This window comes from Sylvia atricapilla, chromosome 24, assembly GCF_009819655.1.
Source record: "Sylvia atricapilla isolate bSylAtr1 chromosome 24, bSylAtr1.pri, whole genome shotgun sequence".
Classification (NCBI taxonomy): Eukaryota; Metazoa; Chordata; class Aves; order Passeriformes; family Sylviidae; genus Sylvia; species Sylvia atricapilla.
In genome coordinates this window covers 1,377,965-1,395,010 of record NC_089163.1, presented here as the reverse complement: position 1 = coordinate 1,395,010, position 17,046 = coordinate 1,377,965, and the positions used below count along the sequence as shown (strand labels likewise).

The following is a 17,046-nucleotide window of genomic DNA, read 5'->3' as shown; positions in this document are numbered from 1 at the left end:
CCAAGTTCCTTCTCCAAAGGGCAATAAATGTTGTGAAAACACGGTGGGGCTTTCACCTCCTGCGCTTAAATGCTACACACACACACCCCGAGGTACAAAGTCCTCCCGGAACCGATGGATTCCCCTCTCAGTGGGTGCGAACCCACTTCAGCCCCAGCGCCCTCCTTGTGCCACCGGTGGGGATGAGGCCCTGGGATGTGCCGGCAGCACTGGGAGCACTGGGAGCACTGGGAGCACTGGGAGCTGGAGGCTGGTCCCCGGGGTGCAGCACCGGCCCCGGAGGGAGAAAACTGTCCCAGTCCAGCCACCAGTCCAGCCCAGTCCAGCCCAGTACAGGCCAGTCCTGCAATGCCCTTCATGGACCAGCACAGCCCAGTAAAGCCCAGTGCACTCAGCCCAGCCCAGCCCAGCCCAGCCCAGCCCAGCCCGGCCCGGCCCATCACAGCTCTCCCCGGTCCCCCCCGGTCCCTGTCCCCATCCGCCGCCACCGGCGGGCGCCGGGCGCCACCTGCTGGCCCCGGGAGCACCGTCCGTGGGGCGGCGGGGACGGGGACGCGCGGGTGACACCGCAGCGGGCACTCCCCGCCCGCGGGGACAGCGCTGCCCACCGCTGCGTGCCTCAGTTTCCCCACTGCCAGCGGGCACCGGGCAGAGGAGCAGGGCTGGCAGCGAGCGCTGGGCTCGGGCTGTCCCCAAGGGGGTGATGTGTCCCGGTGTATCCCGGTGTATCCCGGTGTGTCCCGGTGTGTCCCGGTGTGTCCCGGGACAGCTCTGACCCTTCCCTTGCTGGCCCGGGGTTGAGGTTTCCCAGCCGTGGTGTCCCCTCCAGGGCCACAAGGTCCTAAATGTTCTCCCGGCCCTTCCAGAGCAGCCCTGAGCATCCCAATCCTGCCCGTAACTCCTGCAGGGCTGCGGGATCCGGGGATCCCAGCGGAGTCCCAGCTGATGTTCCCTTTGGACTCCGATCTCAGCTTTGGCTGCAGTCCCCAGCCACGCTGGAATGTCCCCGGGGTGTCACCAGCCGGAGTCCTGCCACCTCAGGGCTGCTCCTGCCCCTTCCCCTCGTTGAAAAGCATCTCTTCTTCCTGCACAAATCTGCCTGCACCGAGGGCAGAGACAGAGCTGCCACTTTGTGCTGTCCCGCCACCTGCAGTGACAAGCGGTCATGGTTGGGGACACTGCTGGCACTGTCCCAACGCCACCTCATCCTCAGTCACGGGAGCGCGCCCTCCTGCAGCCTATGGCTCGCGGCCACGTCTCCTTTCCCCCTCCTTTCCTTCCTCTGCGACGCCCCCAGCTTCTCCCAGCGCCGGGCAGGAGCGAGAACCGGCTTCCAGGGGCTCCGGAGGCTTTGAAGGTGCAGAAGCACCGCTGGAGAGGGGCCGCAGCTCTTTCATCCCGACCTCTGCAGGCACTGAGCAAACACGCCCGAGAGTCTGGCTGCACAAGCACCGTGGGTTCGGTGGGTGACAGCGACAGAGGGGCCACCCACGGCACGGGATAACCCTCGCCCTGCCCCACGGCTGCAGGGGGCTGGCACAGGTGCCCACGGTGCGTGTCCCCGGTGCTGGCACAGCCCCACGGGAGCCGCCGTGGCCCTGCTGGAGGTTGGCACGGCTCCACACATGATGCAAGGACATGTCCCCGTGGCCCCGTGCCCTTTGGATCCCCGCTTCCAGCACGGCTGGGCTTTGAAACTCCAGAGCCCAGAGTGTTTCCCTGCAGTGGGCAGCCATCCCCAGAGCCTCACGGGTGTCTCAGGGATGTCCTGGGCTGGGGCTCTACCTCTGGCTGTCCCCATGTCACCGCAGCAGCAGCCTTCGAGCCACCGCCATCCCCACGGGAGTCTCGGGGAGGGAGCAGAGGTTGTGCCAACACATCCTGGCCCCATCTCGTCCCCCTCCGCCTTGTGACAGGGTCCCCAGGGTGCCACACAGGACAGGGGTGGCCAGCACAGGGCAGCCGTGCAATGAGTCCCCTTTGTCCCCAAAAAGCTGTTGGGTGGCAGGCACCGAGTCTGGCTGGGGGTTTGCAAAACCCCTTCGGGCTGCAGGAACGTCACTAAACGCTGCCCAGGCTGACAGGGACGGGGACAGAGCCCACAGCCCCGGGCTCACAGCAGCCCCAGCTCCCTGGGGGTGCAGAGAAAAGGAGAGGAAAACGCACCGTCGGTTCCAGCCCTGTCGCCTCCTCAGTCTCTCCGCTCGTTTTGTCTCTGTCACACCCTGCAGACAGCAGGAGGTGCCCTGAGCCCTGCAGGAGCTCCGTGGGGTCAGACAGTGCTTATCCCCACGCTCAGGAAGGTCTGTGGGCCCCCCAAAAGCTCTGAGATCATGTCTCTGCTGTTCGCCCCCCAGCCCACCCTCCGTGTCGGGGCTGGCCCGGTCTGGCAAGGGCTGTCTGGTTTCGGGTGCTCTCACTCTTGCTCAGATCCCGCTCCAGGCTGTGCCGGATGTGTGACAGCGAGAGGTGTGGGCGCCAGGAGATGGCATCGTGCACTGGAGCCTCCATCCTCCCATGTCCCCAGGGCCAGCGTTTACTCCCATCCCCAAAGAGGCCCCCGTGGTGTCCCCAGCGGAGGGCTGTGGTGGCCAGGCTGGTGCAGTGTCACTGTCAGAGGGCTATTTGAAGTGGTCCTGGTGACAAAGGTGACCCTGTGAGTGGCCCAGCCCAAACCACCCGGGGCTCCTTGGAGTGCCCAGGCCTGGCAGGAGCTGCTGCACGGACATCCCCGCTGGGATCAGCCCTTGGTGGCTCGTTTATCACCACGAGGATCCCCCAGAGCATCTGCTCGGGAGGAAGGGCTCAAATCCCCCACCGGAAATTGTGCAATGCCAGATCTGGGGGAGAAAATCCTCCTAAGCCAGGGAAATCCTGGTCTGTCTACTTCTCCTCTTCATATGAGAGGCTGGGTTCACCTATCTGTGGGTCTTTCTGCACAATCTCTGTCTCAAAGGCCCTCCCTTTGTTCCCCTAAAGCCGTGTTTGCCCAGGAGGCAGCTCCTGAGTGCTTTGCTCAAGGACAGGAACGCCAAAAGCATTCCCAAGAGCTGAGGAGCCCCCGGGACAAAGGGAACAGAATAATGATGCTGGGGTCACACACAGTGGGGAGTTTGGTCCCTAGAACGTGGGCAAGTGCCACCACAAAAGTCCCCTCTGCTCCTGAGCAAGATGTTTTCCCTGTGCAAAGGGAAACTGAGGCAGGTCTTTATCCACACCTCACTCTTCTCTTGTTTCGAGGTATTTTGTGTCACTGATTCACAGAGGCCCCCATCCCCGGGGAGTGGCATCCCTGTGACACAAGGCAGTGCCAGGGGAACCCACTGCAGGTTATGAGGGGCCAGAAACTGTGAGTCAACGGTGACATCGGCTCGATGCTCCCGAAAACTGGGAGTGCCTGGAGCTGCTGGGCCACCCACCCTGCTCATCGCTCAGGTTCTGCAGCATCGCAGCTCCTGTCCTCCCGGCTCGGCCCCACGCCCAGCTCCAAGTGGCATTTGGGGCACGGGACTTGGTGCCACGCCAGCCCCATTGGCTCAGCTCTGCTCTGCATCCTCATCTCGATGATCTTTGAACCCCGGTGGCCTGAGGGCAGCTGCTGGCTGTCACTGGGGTGACAATGACACAGGCCTGCGTGTGCTCACCGGTGGGCAAACAGCACCTGGCACGGCTGAGAGGGGCTGCCACTGATGTGCCACCCAGGAAAGGGGACACTGCGAGCGTCCCCTGCATCCTTCTGAGCGGGGCGTGTTGTGACAGGACGAAAGGTGATGGTTTAAACCCAAAGAGGGGAGAATTAGGTGAGATCTAAAGAAAGGTTTTAACGACGAGGGCAGTGGGGCACTGGCACAAGTTGCCCAGAGAGGTGGCGAGTGCTCCATTCCTCCTCCAAGCCAAGGAGGACGAGGCCCGGAGGCTGGGAGCTGGCAGGGAGCTGGAACCAGATGAGCTGCAAGGCCCCTTCCAACCCAACCCCTCCCGCGACCCCAAGGGATGAAGGGCTGGGATGGAAGGAAGGGACTGAGAGCGGATGAAGAACGAAAGGAGCGATTAAAGCGATGCGGGACAGAGGAGAAGCGACGAAAACACAGAGCGCTGAGGGGGAAGGGCCGGGATAGGAGGAGGAGGAGGAGGAGGAGGAGGCGGGTAGAGGCGGGCCCTGGGCCCCTCCCGGGTTGGTTGTGCCGGTACAAGGGCGGGCGGCGGCGGCGGCGCTCATTCATCGCGCACACGGCATGGCCGGGGGCGGCGGCGCAGAGCGGCCCGGGGCCGGTGGGCTCCTGCCGCCCGCGCTCCGCCAGCACCGCCGCAGGGTGAGCCCCGGGGACACCCCGAGAGGGGTCTGGGGGGTCTGGGGGTGGGGGGATTCGTCCCGGTGTCCTTAACACCCATCCCGGTTACAGGAGAGCCGCGAGAGGCTGTCGGTGTGCAGCAAATTGTGCTACGCCGTCGGGGGAGCTCCGTATCAGATCACGGGCTGCGCCCTCGGCTTCTTCCTCCAGATTTACCTCCTGGACGTGGCGCAGGTACGGGGCTGGGCTGGGGGTGGGATTGGCACTGGGGCCGGGGGCTCGGAGCTCCCGGCGCTGCTTTGCCCAGGGGATGGAGCACCGCGGGGCTTGGCGGTGCCCAGACCCCCGGGACACGCGGGTTTCCCCCGGGCCAGTCCCACGCGTGTTTTTGCCGTGCGGCCGCTCCGTGTTTGGAGTCCCCACGGGACAAAGCGGGGTCGTGGTGGCTGTTTTGGGGGGGGGACGCAGGAGCCGTCCTACAGCCCCGCAGCGTGCCGGGTCGGTGTGAAACACAGAATGAAATAAACCGTGGGAGGAGAGGCCGTGGGGTTCCCTTGTGGTGGGTTTGGGGAACCCTGCTCTGAGGTGTGGGGATTCCCGGCGCAAAGAGCGTGGTGGGGCAGATCTCGGAGGTGCTGGGAGCCTCAGAAGCCTCTGAACTAGAGGGAGAGACCGAGGGACTGCTCCCAAATGGTCGTGGGGTCACAACAGGGAGTTTGGGATGGTGCTGAGGGGCTCAGGAAGGGCAGCTGGGAGCACCGGGAGTTTGCAGATCCTCACACGAATTCCTCTTCCTGCAGGTGGACGCTTTCTATGCCTCCATCATCCTCTTTGCTGGACGAGTGTGGGATGCCATCACGGACCCCATGGTGGGATTCTTCATCAGCAAAACCTCCTGGACCCGCTTCGGCCGCCTGATGCCCTGGTAAGAGGTGCTGGCAGCAGCCTGCATTCCCTGCCTGATGTGTCACAGCTGCTCTTCCAGTCAGCTTTTGGGTATCCCCTGGCACGAGGCGTGCAGGGCAGGATGTGCTGACGCCCTGGCTCGCCCAGGTGAGGTGCCAAGAGCTCCAAAAAGCCCCAGGTGCCACCAACAGCTGGGTGGCCTCAAAGTTTGTGTCTCTTGCCGTGACAGGTGCCAAGTTGGGCTTGGGTGACCTAGATGTCACTGCACCTGCGAGCTCCAACGTCCTTGTCACCGCGTTGGACTTTGTTCCCGTGGTGGCTGCAGAGGCCTGGCTGGTGGCAGCCAGAGCAGATGGCATCACAGTCACAGGGAGGAGGGCTGGGGGTGTGTGTGGGGCTGACCCGTGGTGGTGGAAGTGCCGGCTGACAGTCACGAGGCTGCAGGGCTACAGCTGTCATGGATCTGGGTGTCTGCACGTGGGTGCTCCCGAGGCTGGGTGAAGCAGCAGATGAGATGGGCTTTGTGAACCCCCTCAAACGCGTGCCTGCACCAAGGGCAGGCTTAGGACGTCCCTGGACACCTGTTCGTGCACGGGATGTGGAGCATTAACGGGGACAGAGTGGCTAAAATAACCCCGGTGCGCTTTTGGCATCGCTGAAATACAGAGAGGGTGGGCACGGGCTGGGGGAGTGGAGCTGGAGCGACGCTTTGCTTTCCCCTCAGATTATACCCTCTGCTTCCTGCCTTTCCTGGAATAGCTCCGGGCAGTTGTTGAAGGCGGGCTCCACACACACACGTGGCCTGAAATAGCTTTTTGCCTGCCTGCAGCAGGGTCTGGGGTCCGGAGATTAGCGCGGGGCTGTGTGCGATGGCTCCGCTCGCCCTAATCTCCAGGCAGGGGTGGGACTGAAGTGGCCGCATTCCTCCGAGCGGCTCCCGCTTCGTTAAAATTAGCCCGAGCTTTCGGCTCGGCGCTGGGCCCCTCTGCAGCGCCGGGGCAGCCCGAGCTCGCTGCTATTGTGCATGGCTCAAGGGCTGCCCGCGGAGTGCAATTTGGATGGAGTCGAGCTGATTTTAAACCTCTTAAAGCCAGGTTTTTCTGGCTCTGCGGGGCCGCCCAGCCCCAGGCTGGTGTTGCTGCTGCGGCTGCCTCAGTTTCCCTGCGGAAACTTGAAGCGTTGGGGTGGTCTCAAGGCTGCTGCCTGACCCCAACCCTCACCACCTGTGAGGTGACCCCAACCCTCACCACCTGTGAGGTGACGGTGACCCCGCCGTGTGTGAGGGTTCATGGCCGGGCTCGGAAGGGGCCGATCTGCGGGACCAAGCCCAGCTGGCTCCAACACAAAAACTTCTTCCAGTTCCTCGTTCCTCACCTTTCCCGAGGGCCACCACCTCTTTCCCTTTCAGTTCTCTCTCTTTCAAACAATTTTTTTTTTTTATTGGCGTATTTCCTTCCACCAGCTCATCCACTGGCTGCTTCCTCTTCTTCCCCCAGCCTCGTGGACGTCAGTCCGTCCCCAGCTCTGAGCTGGGATCCCCATTTCCTTGACCACCGCAGATTTCCCGCTGACGAAACTTTTCCCTTGAACGTCGGCGACTGAGAAACCCCTGGCTTTGACCTCCCTCCGGGAGCAGGAGCCGGTTGTAGACACTTAAAATCCAGCCTGGGAAGGGCCTTGCGAGCTGCACAAAGGAACACACCATCCAGCGGGGCCAATGAGAACCGGGGCACGTCACGGCAGCCGCCTCCGAGCGCCTTAATCACCTCGTCCTGGGTCAGGGGTTACTCTCAGTCACTCCTTTGGGCTGCCAGGAGCTGTGGTCAGCCCTGCCCGGGGCTCAGCCGCCCCGGTGCTGAGGGAGGAATTGGCACATCTGACGCTCATGCGATGGCGAGCGTGACGCTCTGGTGATTTCATTCAACATTTGGCTCCGCGCTTTTTTTTTTCCCCCCCTCGGCTCCACGTATGTGAGCGCAGATAAGCGGCAGCCAGAAGGGGCTGGAGCTGCTCCTCGGTGCTTTCCTCCCCCCTCTCCTGCTCCAATGGGGTGACGTGGGCTCGGAAGAATGTGCATTTGTTGGGTCCTGTGCAGCCTCTTGTCGCTGCTCTCCATCCATGGAGTTTCTGTTTCTCGCTCTCCCCGCTCCCTCCCCGGCTTTAAATTTAAGTTTTGCGTCCTGTACGTCAGCCCGGGCGGAAAGATCTCGCTGTACCCTGGCCGTGAGAGGCTCCGTGCCGTGTCCAGTTCTGCTGGACTCGCTCCAGGGCCTCTGCTCCAGGGTTTGTGGAGCGCAGGTTGCTCGCAAATCCCCCGGCAAAATCCATCTCCTAAACAGATGTGGGTTGAACCTCAACACCTGGCTTCCTTCTCCCCCGAATGACGGGGGGCCCTGGGTGCCTGTGGTGTCCCCAGGGTGCTGGAGCAGGGCACAGCCGTGCCCTGGCTGTCCTGCAGCAGGACAGGGGTTCTGAGATCTGCTGGATGAAGAGGGCAGATGCCCCTGCTGGCAGATCCTGCAGGAATTGCTGCCAAGGCCCAGCACTTGAGCAGTCCCCTGTGATCATCCCTTGTATTTTGCATCCCATGTCCGTGCTCACGCAGCTCTGGAAGGCTGGGCAGAGGCGGAGGAAGGAGGCAGTCTGCTGCTGGCTGCTGGTTTGCTCAACTGCTGACCCCAGGGCCAGGGCTTGGGGGGCCTTGGCAGCAAAGCCAAACTGGTGAGAGGTTTTTGGCTGCTGGGGAGCAGGGCTGAGCCGCCTGGCTGTTCGCAGCCCTTGCCAGGATGAGGGAGGTGATTGCATCTTGCTGAACACAGCAGTGCTGCCTGGGGGAGAGGTTGGGGCTGGAGGTGGAAGCCAAAGGCAGGAGCAGATCAATCACTTCTGTGGAAGGAGACATCTCTGTTAGTGCAAGGAAAGCTCTTCTCTGGAACTGAGTCAGCTTGTCTGACCCTGTGAGACCTGAGCTGCTGCCTCCAGCCTGGTTTGGGTCACCCCTGGGGCAGCTCAGGGGCCCCCAGGTCAGAAAGCTGGACCCCACAGGATGTGCAGGGAGATGGGCTGGCCAGGCCGTTCCCACAAGGCTGACACTTTGTTCTCTCAAAGGATCATGTTCTCCACCCCTTTCGCCATCATCTCCTACTTCCTCATCTGGTTTGTGCCAGACATCTCCACGGGACAAGTGATCTGGTACCTTGTCTTCTACTGTGCCTTCCAGACCCTCGTGACGGTGAGTCAGGTTCTGCTCACTCCCGGGATGGAGGCTGCCAACCCCTGCCTGCCCCTTGCTGAGCTGCACAGAGGGGCAGAACCCCCCCTGCCTCAGGCCCCTTGGGCTCTTACATCCTCCCTGAGCCAGTTGTCCTTGTGCCATTGCAGTGTTTCCACGTGCCTTACTCAGCACTGACCATGTTCATCAGCAGGGAGCAGAGCGAGCGGGACTCGGCCACTGCCTACCGTAAGGCTCTTCCTTCCCTTTCCCCCCCTTTATTCCTTCCCTTTCCCCCCCTTTATTCCTTCCCTTTTCCCCCCGTTTATTCCTTCCCTTTCCCCCTCTTTATTCCTTCCCTTTCCCCCCCTTTATTCCTTCCCTTTTCCCCCTTTATTCCTTCCCTTTTCCCCCCCTTTATTCCTTCCCTTTTCCCCCCCGTTTATTCCTTCCCTTTTCCCCCCCTTTATTCCTTCCCTTTTCCCCCCCTTTATTCCTTCCCTTTTCCCCCCCGTTTATTCCTTCCCTTTTCCCCCCCTTTATTCCTTCCCTTTCCCCCCCCTTTATTCCTTCCCTTTTCCCCCCCTTTATTCCTTCCCTTTTCCCCCCCTTTATTCCTTCCCTTTTCCCCCCCTTTATTCCTTCCCTTTTCCCCCCCTTTATTCCTTCCCTTTTCCCCCCCTTTATTCCTTCCCTTTTCCCCCCCTTTATTCCTTCCCTTTTCCCCCCCTTTATTCCTTCCCTTTTCCCCCCCTTTATTCCTTCCCTTTTCCCCCCCTTTATTCCTTCCCTTTTCCCCCCCTTTATTCCTTCCCTTTTCCCCCCCTTTATTCCTTCCCTTTTCCCCCCTTTATTCCTTCCCTTTTCCCCCCCTTTATTCCTTCCCTTTTCCCCCCCTTTATTCCTTCCCTTTTCCCCCCCTTTATTCCTTCCCTTTTCCCCCCCCGTTTATTCCTTCCCTTTTCCCCCCCCTTTATTCCTTCCCTTTTCCCCCCCTTTATTCCTTCCCTTTTCCCCCCCTTTATTCCTTCCCTTTTCCCCCCCTTTATTCCTTCCCTTTTCCCCCCCTTTATTCCTTCCATTTCCTCCCCTTTATTCCTTCCATTTCCTCCCCTTTATTCCTTCCATTTCCTCCCCTTTATTCCTTCCCTTTTCCTCCCCTTTATTCCTTCCCTTTCCCCCCCATTTATTCCTTCCTTTTCTCCCCTTTATCTCTTTCCTTTCTCCCTCCCACATTCCTTCCCTTTCCCCTTTTTCCCTTGGGGATTTGGAGGGAGCTGTAGCCCAGCTGAGCTGGCTCATTTCCCCCCCTGGAGGAATCCCAGCTGGGAATGCTCTGCTGTGGACAAGGGCTGTGCTCAGCCCTGCTGGTCTCTCCCTCCAGGTATGACCGTGGAGGTGCTGGGCACCGTGCTGGGCACTGCCATCCAGGGCCAGATCGTTGGCAAAGTGGACACACCCTGCATTGGGAGCCCCTTCTTCTTCGGTTTGTCCAACTCCTCGGTGGCCATGGAGGAGCTGAACATGACCCACGACACCGAGTCGCTCACGGACACCGTAAGCTGGGGCTCCCCTGCCACGTGTCCCCCTCAGGCATGGGATGAGCCCCTTTCCTGACTGCTGCTCCTCTCTCTCTTGCACAGAGAAATGCCTACATGATCGCTGCGGGGGTCATCGGGGGGCTCTACATCCTCTGTGCCCTCATCCTGCTGCTGGGTGTGAGGGAGAGGAGAGGTGAGGCTGGGACGCTCAGGGTTTGTGGAAACGCTGCTGTTCCTTCTTCTCCAGGAGCTTTTGGGCCCTCCTTTGTAGAGAGGGGCAAGTGGAGCTGAGCTCTGAGGTCTGGGGAGGTGCTGCAGGAGGCCAGAGCACCTCTGGGGTTTGTTAGATAACCTTTATCTCGCCCATTTTTGGCTGGCCAAGGTTGCCAATGCCAGCCAGGGCATCCCGGGAGGAAGTGATATCCAAACCTGTGTCCTTCCTTCTCCCTCCTTATCCTGGGGAAATCAGCCAGGCCGCTCCATGGGGCTGAGGGACCCCTGGGTGAGGGCAGGGATTGCCCTGACTGCTTTGGGCTGGGATGTTTGGGTGAGGAGGGTGCTGAGCAGCGAGCTGGGGCACCCATGGGTGCTGTTTTGGGGGCGGTCTAACGCTGGGCTGATCTCTGCTCCCCAGAGTCCTCTGAGCTCCAGTCGGACGAGCCTGTCTCCTTCTTCCAGGGGCTGAAGCTGGTGATGAACCACGGGCCCTACATCAAGCTCATCGCCGGCTTCCTCTTCACCTCTCTGGCCTTCATGGTGAGCTGGAAGGGCTGGGGACAGGGGACAGCAGCCTGGGGGTGGCTCTGGGGACAAGCCCAGGGGCTGGGAGTGACGGATGAGCCGGAGCTGCCCCGGGCAGAGGATGTGGCCTCGTGCCCTCCATGGGCTGGGTGAATGGCCCCTTTCTTCCCCTGCCTGCGCTGGGGCTGCAGCTGTGTGAGGACAGACGTGTCCCCCCTGACCCCTGTCTGCCTTTCTGCCTTCTCCACAGCTGCTGGAGGGAAACTTTGCCCTCTTCTGCACCTACACCCTGGGCTTCCGCAACGAGTTCCAGAACATCCTGCTGGCCATTATGGTGGGTACAGCCCTGTCCTGGGAGCTGGCACGGGACAGGGACACAGGGACAGTGATCAGAGGTCCCCTGGGACAAGGGGAGGGAGAAGAAGCTGCCAAATGTCCTGCAAAGGCCTGGTGGGTTGGCAGGAACAGCGGGGTCTTTGTTCCTGTGTGAACAGGGCACAGACAAGGCAGACCAGGAGCCATTTGGGGCCTTTTGTCCAAATCCTGCGGCTTGTCTCCCTCCCCTCCTCGCTTTGAGAAAAGGATCTCAGTGTTTACTGCCAGGAACATGGAGCAAAACATCTTGAGAGCTCTTTCCAGCTTGCCTCATTCCTGGAAGCACCTCCTGCCCTGTCCTCAATGGGGTGGAGAGCCCAAGGTGCCATGGTGGCTGCAGAGCCTGGCTGCTGGCCACGGGTGACACGACCAGGTCCCTTCCCAGCACCCAGGATTGTGTCAGATCCTCCCTCTGTGGGGCCAGGTGTGGTGCCAGGGCCCTGCTCTGGGGGAGGAGGTGGCCCCACACACCACGTGTGGCTTTGTGCCAGCCCCAGGAGCATGTGGAAATGGCAGGTGCTGGAATTGGGGTGGGAGCAGCAGGAGCCAGGAGCTGCTCCTTGCTGGGAAGGGCCTTTCCCACGGCGCAGAGCCAAGACCTTGACCCTTCTCTTCCCACAGCTCTCGGCCACCTTGACCATTCCCTTCTGGCACTGGTTCCTGACCCGCTTTGGGAAGAAGACAGCTGTCTACGTGGGCATCTCTGTGAGTGTCCCCTTGTCCCCTCAGGTGTGGGGTGCCCATGGGGATGGTCTTTACCACATGGGATCAGCAGAGTTCCCCCAAAGGAGCACAGAGCTGGGCAGGGGCTGCTGCTAATGACACTTTGGTGCCTGTCCCTCCTCATGCTGTTTGTGCTGTCCTGGCTGCGTCGTGGGGCTCAGGGAGGGACACTGCACCTCTGACTCCCCTGGCTGTCTCTGCAGCTGGAGGGCTGGGGTATGTGGGAGAGAGAAAAGCCCTGCTGATGCCAACCTGATCTCTGTCCCCTCTGCAGTCTGCCATCCCCTTCCTCATCGCCGTGGTCGTCGTGGACAGTAACCTCTTTGTCACCTACGTGGTGGCCGTCGCCGCTGGGATCAGTGTGGCAGCTGCCTTCCTCCTGCCCTGGTGAGTGTGAGGGTTAAAAACCCTCTGCAGGCTTTTTGGGTTTTTTTTTTTTTGCAGTATTTTCAGCCCCAGGTGGGGCTCCTTGAGGGAAATGCTCTGAGCAGAGAGGAGGCGCTTTGCTGTGCCAGTCCTGGTGGTCACCATCCCTCTCTCTGCACAGGTCCATGCTGCCAGATGTCGTGGATGACTTCAAGCTGCAGCACCCCAGCTGCCACGGCCACGAGGCCATCTTCTTCTCCTTCTACGTCTTCTTCACCAAGTTCACTGCTGGGGTCTCCCTGGGCATCTCCACGCTCAGCCTGGAGTGAGTTCCTGCGTGGGAGCTGAGGGGAGGGAGGCTGAGCTCTGGGAGGGAGCTGATGGGCTCAGAATGCAGTTGTTGCTCCAAAGCTCTCCCCACAGGGAGCAGTTCAGCTCCTGCAAACCCCCTTTCCTTTGCCTGAAGGTGCCTTTCTGCCCAACAGCTTTGCAGGGTACCAGACCCGGGGCTGCTCCCAGCCTGGCCAGGTGAACTTCACCCTGAAGATGTTGGTGTCTGCTGTGCCCGTGGGGCTGATCCTGCTGAGCCTGCTGCTCTTCAAGCTGTACCCCATCGACGAGGAGAAACGGAGGAAAAACAAGAAAGCCCTGCAGGATTTAAGGTGAGTGCCAGGCAGCAAACAAGGCGTGTGGGGGGTGTGTGTGTGTGTGGGGGCAGGATCAGACGGGTTGGGACACACTGTGACTTGTCCAGGAATCCTCCAGGACCCGTGGGTGGTGGCGTGAGGGAAGGGCTGACTTGGTTTTCCCAATCCCAGCTTCCAAAGGGATGGTGTGAAGTGCTGGGAGATGAGCAGGAACCTGCCCCAGCTGCCACCCAAAGCTCGTGTGGGGGCTGCACGAGGCGCTGCCATCCCTCTGGAGCCTCTTTGGAAGCTCCTGTGCCCCAAGGCGGATATTACTGAGATGTAGACCTTGCTCCTATGGCTTAATCCATGCCTCATTCCCAACTGTTTCCCCCAGGGAGGAGAGCAACAGCAGCTCGGAGTCGGACAACACAGAACTGGCCAGCATCGTGTGACACGGGCTGGGTCTGTCTGCTCACACTGGGGCTCTCCAAGGACTTGTCCCCTCGGGGCTGGCCCAGCCCAGTGCCGCTGGAGGTGCTGGAGGAGCCGTGTGGAGCATCCACTGCCTCGAACTCGGGATCTGTGCCCGTCCCGTGCCTTGCACGGGGCCCACAGAGCACTGGTAGTGTACATTACACACATGGTGGTGCCTCAGCAGAGACAAACACTCTCCCTGCCGGGCTCTGGAGGGCAGGGAAACCCAGAATTTGGGATGGTTTTGCCTGGAACAGCCCAGCCTGGGGCTGATCGTTAGTGTACATTACACTGTCAGTGTGCCCGCGCCCAGGACGTGAGCTCACCTCTGCTGTCTCTACAGAGGGCACGAATGTGGGAGCTCTTCTTTTTTTTTTATGGAGCCTAATTAACTTAATGATGTAAATATGAAGCTGTTTCCTGTTTGTATATATCTGTACAGAGCCCAAACCCGAGGACCTGTTAATATTAATTTACATAAAAGTGGGGGAAGTCGGCAGCCGGTGAGACGGATTTGGTTTTTTTCACTCTGCTGGGATTTTTCACGGCTGTCAGCAAGCCCAGGCTCCCTTCACACACCACGGGGTGCAGGATTGACTTCTCCTGAGCCCTGGTGCAGGAATGCCATAATCCAGGCAGGAGGCTGTGCTCAGCCCTTGCCCCCGTGCAGCTCCTTGCTCGGTGCCTGTGTCGCAGCCATCCAACAAAGGCTCTATTATTTCCTCCTTTTCAAGAGGGGAACGGGGGTGGAGGGAGGAATGAAATCAAAGTGCTGCCAGCAGAGATGGTGAACTCGAGGCTGGAAACAGGAGAGGCAGCTGGGGAGCAGAGAGAAAGGGAATGCAGGCTGTGGGTGACACTCAACACTGGCTGCCGGGGCAGAGTGCTGGGGAGCACTAATCTCCCTGGATATTTATACCCTCCTCTCGCATTCCCTGCTCCCACTGCAGGAAAGGGGTTCAGCCCTGCTCTCCCCAACACCTGCAGCAGCCAGTGGAACTCAAGAAAAGGGGGTTGGAATCAGTGCAGGGATGCAGCAGCCACCCCAGCTCTGCTCTGTCCCCAAGGCCACTGCAGCAGGGGAAAGGGCTGCTGCCTTTTGTTGAGCACACAAGAAGGTGGTGGGGCCAGGGCTGAGCTGAGAGTGAGGGGCTTGAGGAAGGAAGGATGGCTCATCCTTTATTCCACATTTGGGTACAAAAGACAGGAATGAGGATGGGATTTAAAAATAGCCAGAGGGATCAGCTGGGAATGCTCCACCAGGCCTCACTCCGCTCCTGTGGCCGGGGAAAGAAGGCAGAGGGATGGTGTGGGGAGGCTGGGAGCTGGTTTTGTGTTCAGCAGGGCCACGAAGCAGCACTGGCCAGGGCTGGGGAGCCCCCTGAAGCAACAAGGGGACAAAGCCAGTGCTCTCTGCAGCCCCTGTGCTGGGGCAGTGGGTGTCAGGAGCACCCTCTGCAAGAGGAGGAGGAGGAGGAAGACTCCGGCCAGCACAGAGCCCCGAATTGTTGGGAATGTTCTGAGCCCTGCACTGCTCCTGGCTGGGATTGCCAGGAGTTCTCCTGGCCATTGCCATGACCTGGCTGCCTCTGAGGGGTGTGGGCAGTGCTGCTGCCTCCGAAGAGTTGAAAGATTGCAGCGAGCCTTTGTTTATTCTTTAAAGAGTTTCAACAGAAATAAGGGACTTTTTCTTCTTCGCCTCCTTGTGTTTTTGGCTCCGTGCAGTTCATGAGGAGGAGTCTCTGTTCAGGTTTTTTGCAGCCAGCTCAAGAGACTGAAACCAAACAGGGGAGCTTGAACTGGGGCCTGGATATTCCTTGCTGAGCACACACCTCTTGTGTCTGAGGCTTTTAAGAAAATGAGATGTGTGGGGGGAAAGTGACCATGAGAGCTGATAACACTGCAGCCCTGGGCAGAGCTCCAGCCTGGGAGCAGAGATCTGACTCCAATTGTGGTTACAGAGAGTTTCATTCCAAGCCTGGAGAAGAAATGAGTGGCAAAAAAAACCCGCACAGGGAAGTGTTGCCTGTACCTACAGCTGTGCTCTGGTTTAATCCACACACACCCTGGGCGTGGAGCAAATGCAGCCAAGTGCTGGGAAGCACCTCCCTGCAGGGCTGGGGTGTCCTCAGGGTGAGGGGCAGGGAATCAGAGGAAATGGGACATGCAGGATGCATTTTCAGCTGTGTGCTCACACCTGCTGGACTTTGCCTCCCAGGTGACAGCAGCCACTCTGAGTCTATTCACCCTGCAGGAGAAAAGTGGAAGCGTGAAGAGTCTCTCCTTGCCGAGGATGAGGAATAACCCCCACTCCTTATCTGCTGGGAAAAGGCAAAAAGCCTCGGGTTTATCTGGCAACAGGATTGGTGAAACATTCCAGTGGCTGCTGCTCAGGATGGATTTCCCTGGGCTGGAAGGATCCAGGAGCAGCAGGACTCACCCAGGGGCTGGTTTCAAACACTTTGAGCTGAGCCAGGCACAGGCTCTGGTGTCACCCCAGAGTCCCCAGGGAGCACGGGGCAGATCCAGCTGGAAATCAGCTCAGCCAGGAAAGTTCTGGGAAGCAGAATGCTGGAGCAGGGCTGTGCTCAGGACAAGTGCTGGCCTCTGTCCCCGCCTGGGGACAGCAGAGTTGACCCCGGCCAGCTGTGCAGGATGGGTGTCACAGCTGTCCCCAGGGGTCACTCTGTCTGTGCCACCAGACTGAGGTCACTGGCGTCATCTGCAAACACAGGCTGACGTGTTTGGGTGGGCTTTGGTTAATGTTTTGCAAAAACCACCGTTCCCAAGGTTGTCAGCAGCCCCAGGACTGCTGCCCATGCACAGAAATGATGGGGCAGCGAGGTGCTTTCCTGCTGAAAAACAGCCCCATAAATACATTTTCCCAGGAATGAAGCTGAGCTGGAGCTGGGCCAAGTGCTCACCTGTGGCTGCAAGAAGCCAAAGGCTGCCCTCTGAGGGCCACAGAGACCTTTTAGAAAAAAAAAAAAAAAACATTGCTGAAAAAGGAAGCAAATATTCCCATGGTGCTTGGAGAAAAGAGGGATGTGGCAGCAAACACGTGGCAGGGATGGAGCAGGTTGCCACATTTTATGGGCACCAGGAAGCCCCGCACATCGCTGACCTTCCCGAGGGTAAACACGCAGCTCCTCCGTGCCCCAGCTTTACCAGGAACTGGAGCTTTGCTCCTCCAGGAACCGCGTTCAGCCGAACAGACCCAGCCCAGGAGCAAACAAACACCTCCAGGGCTGGGCTCAGACATCCCCAAGCGAGCCCTGCTCTCCTCTTCCCCATTCTCAGGTTATTTTTTGGTTCCTCTCCCCATTCTCCGGGATTTCTCCTTCCTCTCCGCATTGATCCAGCCCTGGAGGACATCTCCTGCCTGTGCTGTGATTCCCCGTGCCCTGCTCTGGCCGGTTCTTCATTAAATCACAGTGACTTTTAGGATGCTGTAAAACACAAGTCAGTGGCCGCACGCAAAAGAGGCAGCGGTGCTGTCGTATTTTCTGTTTCGCATCACGTCTCGTCTGATGGTGATTGAGATGGGGCAAGGGGCACAGCGGGTGTGAGCGAGGCGGAAAACGGGGTGAGAAAAGCAGAAAACAGCCCAGATGAGTGCGGGAGCCCCGGGGAGGATGCGGTGAGGATCCTGCGGAGCTCGGGGGATGCTCGGAGGGATCCCAAGGAAAGAGGGATCACCGTGAGCTGGGTGTTCCCCCCATCCCACAGCCGCCGGCAGCGCAGGGAACTGAAAGCCTCGGAGGTTTTTGGATGTCCCGCAGCGGGAG

General features: G+C 59.9%; 2 protein-coding genes across 2 annotated transcripts in view; one reads left to right on the top strand and one right to left on the bottom strand.

Annotated features, from left to right (window-relative positions):
• Positions 1-455, bottom strand: part of PPIE (peptidylprolyl isomerase E) — a 97,208-nt gene extending 96,753 nt beyond the window's left edge. Inside the window, exon 1 of the mRNA XM_066335105.1 lies at positions 450-455. The gene's annotated coding sequence lies outside the window, so the exon portion shown is untranslated. The remainder of the gene's footprint in view (positions 1-449) is intronic.
• A 3,668-nt stretch (positions 456-4,123) lies between these two features.
• MFSD2A (MFSD2 lysolipid transporter A, lysophospholipid) lies at positions 4,124-13,757 on the top strand. The gene is made up of 14 exons (XM_066335470.1): positions 4,124-4,313; positions 4,404-4,526; positions 5,093-5,217; positions 8,307-8,430; positions 8,580-8,658; positions 9,794-9,966; positions 10,053-10,143; positions 10,585-10,706; positions 10,942-11,025; positions 11,688-11,771; positions 12,064-12,176; positions 12,337-12,480; positions 12,641-12,817; positions 13,179-13,757. Exons 1-14 carry the CDS (start codon positions 4,236-4,238, stop codon positions 13,234-13,236), a joined length of 1,575 nt encoding a protein of 524 aa, XP_066191567.1. The 5' UTR covers positions 4,124-4,235; the 3' UTR covers positions 13,237-13,757.
• Positions 13,758-17,046: the final 3,289 nt, after the last annotated feature.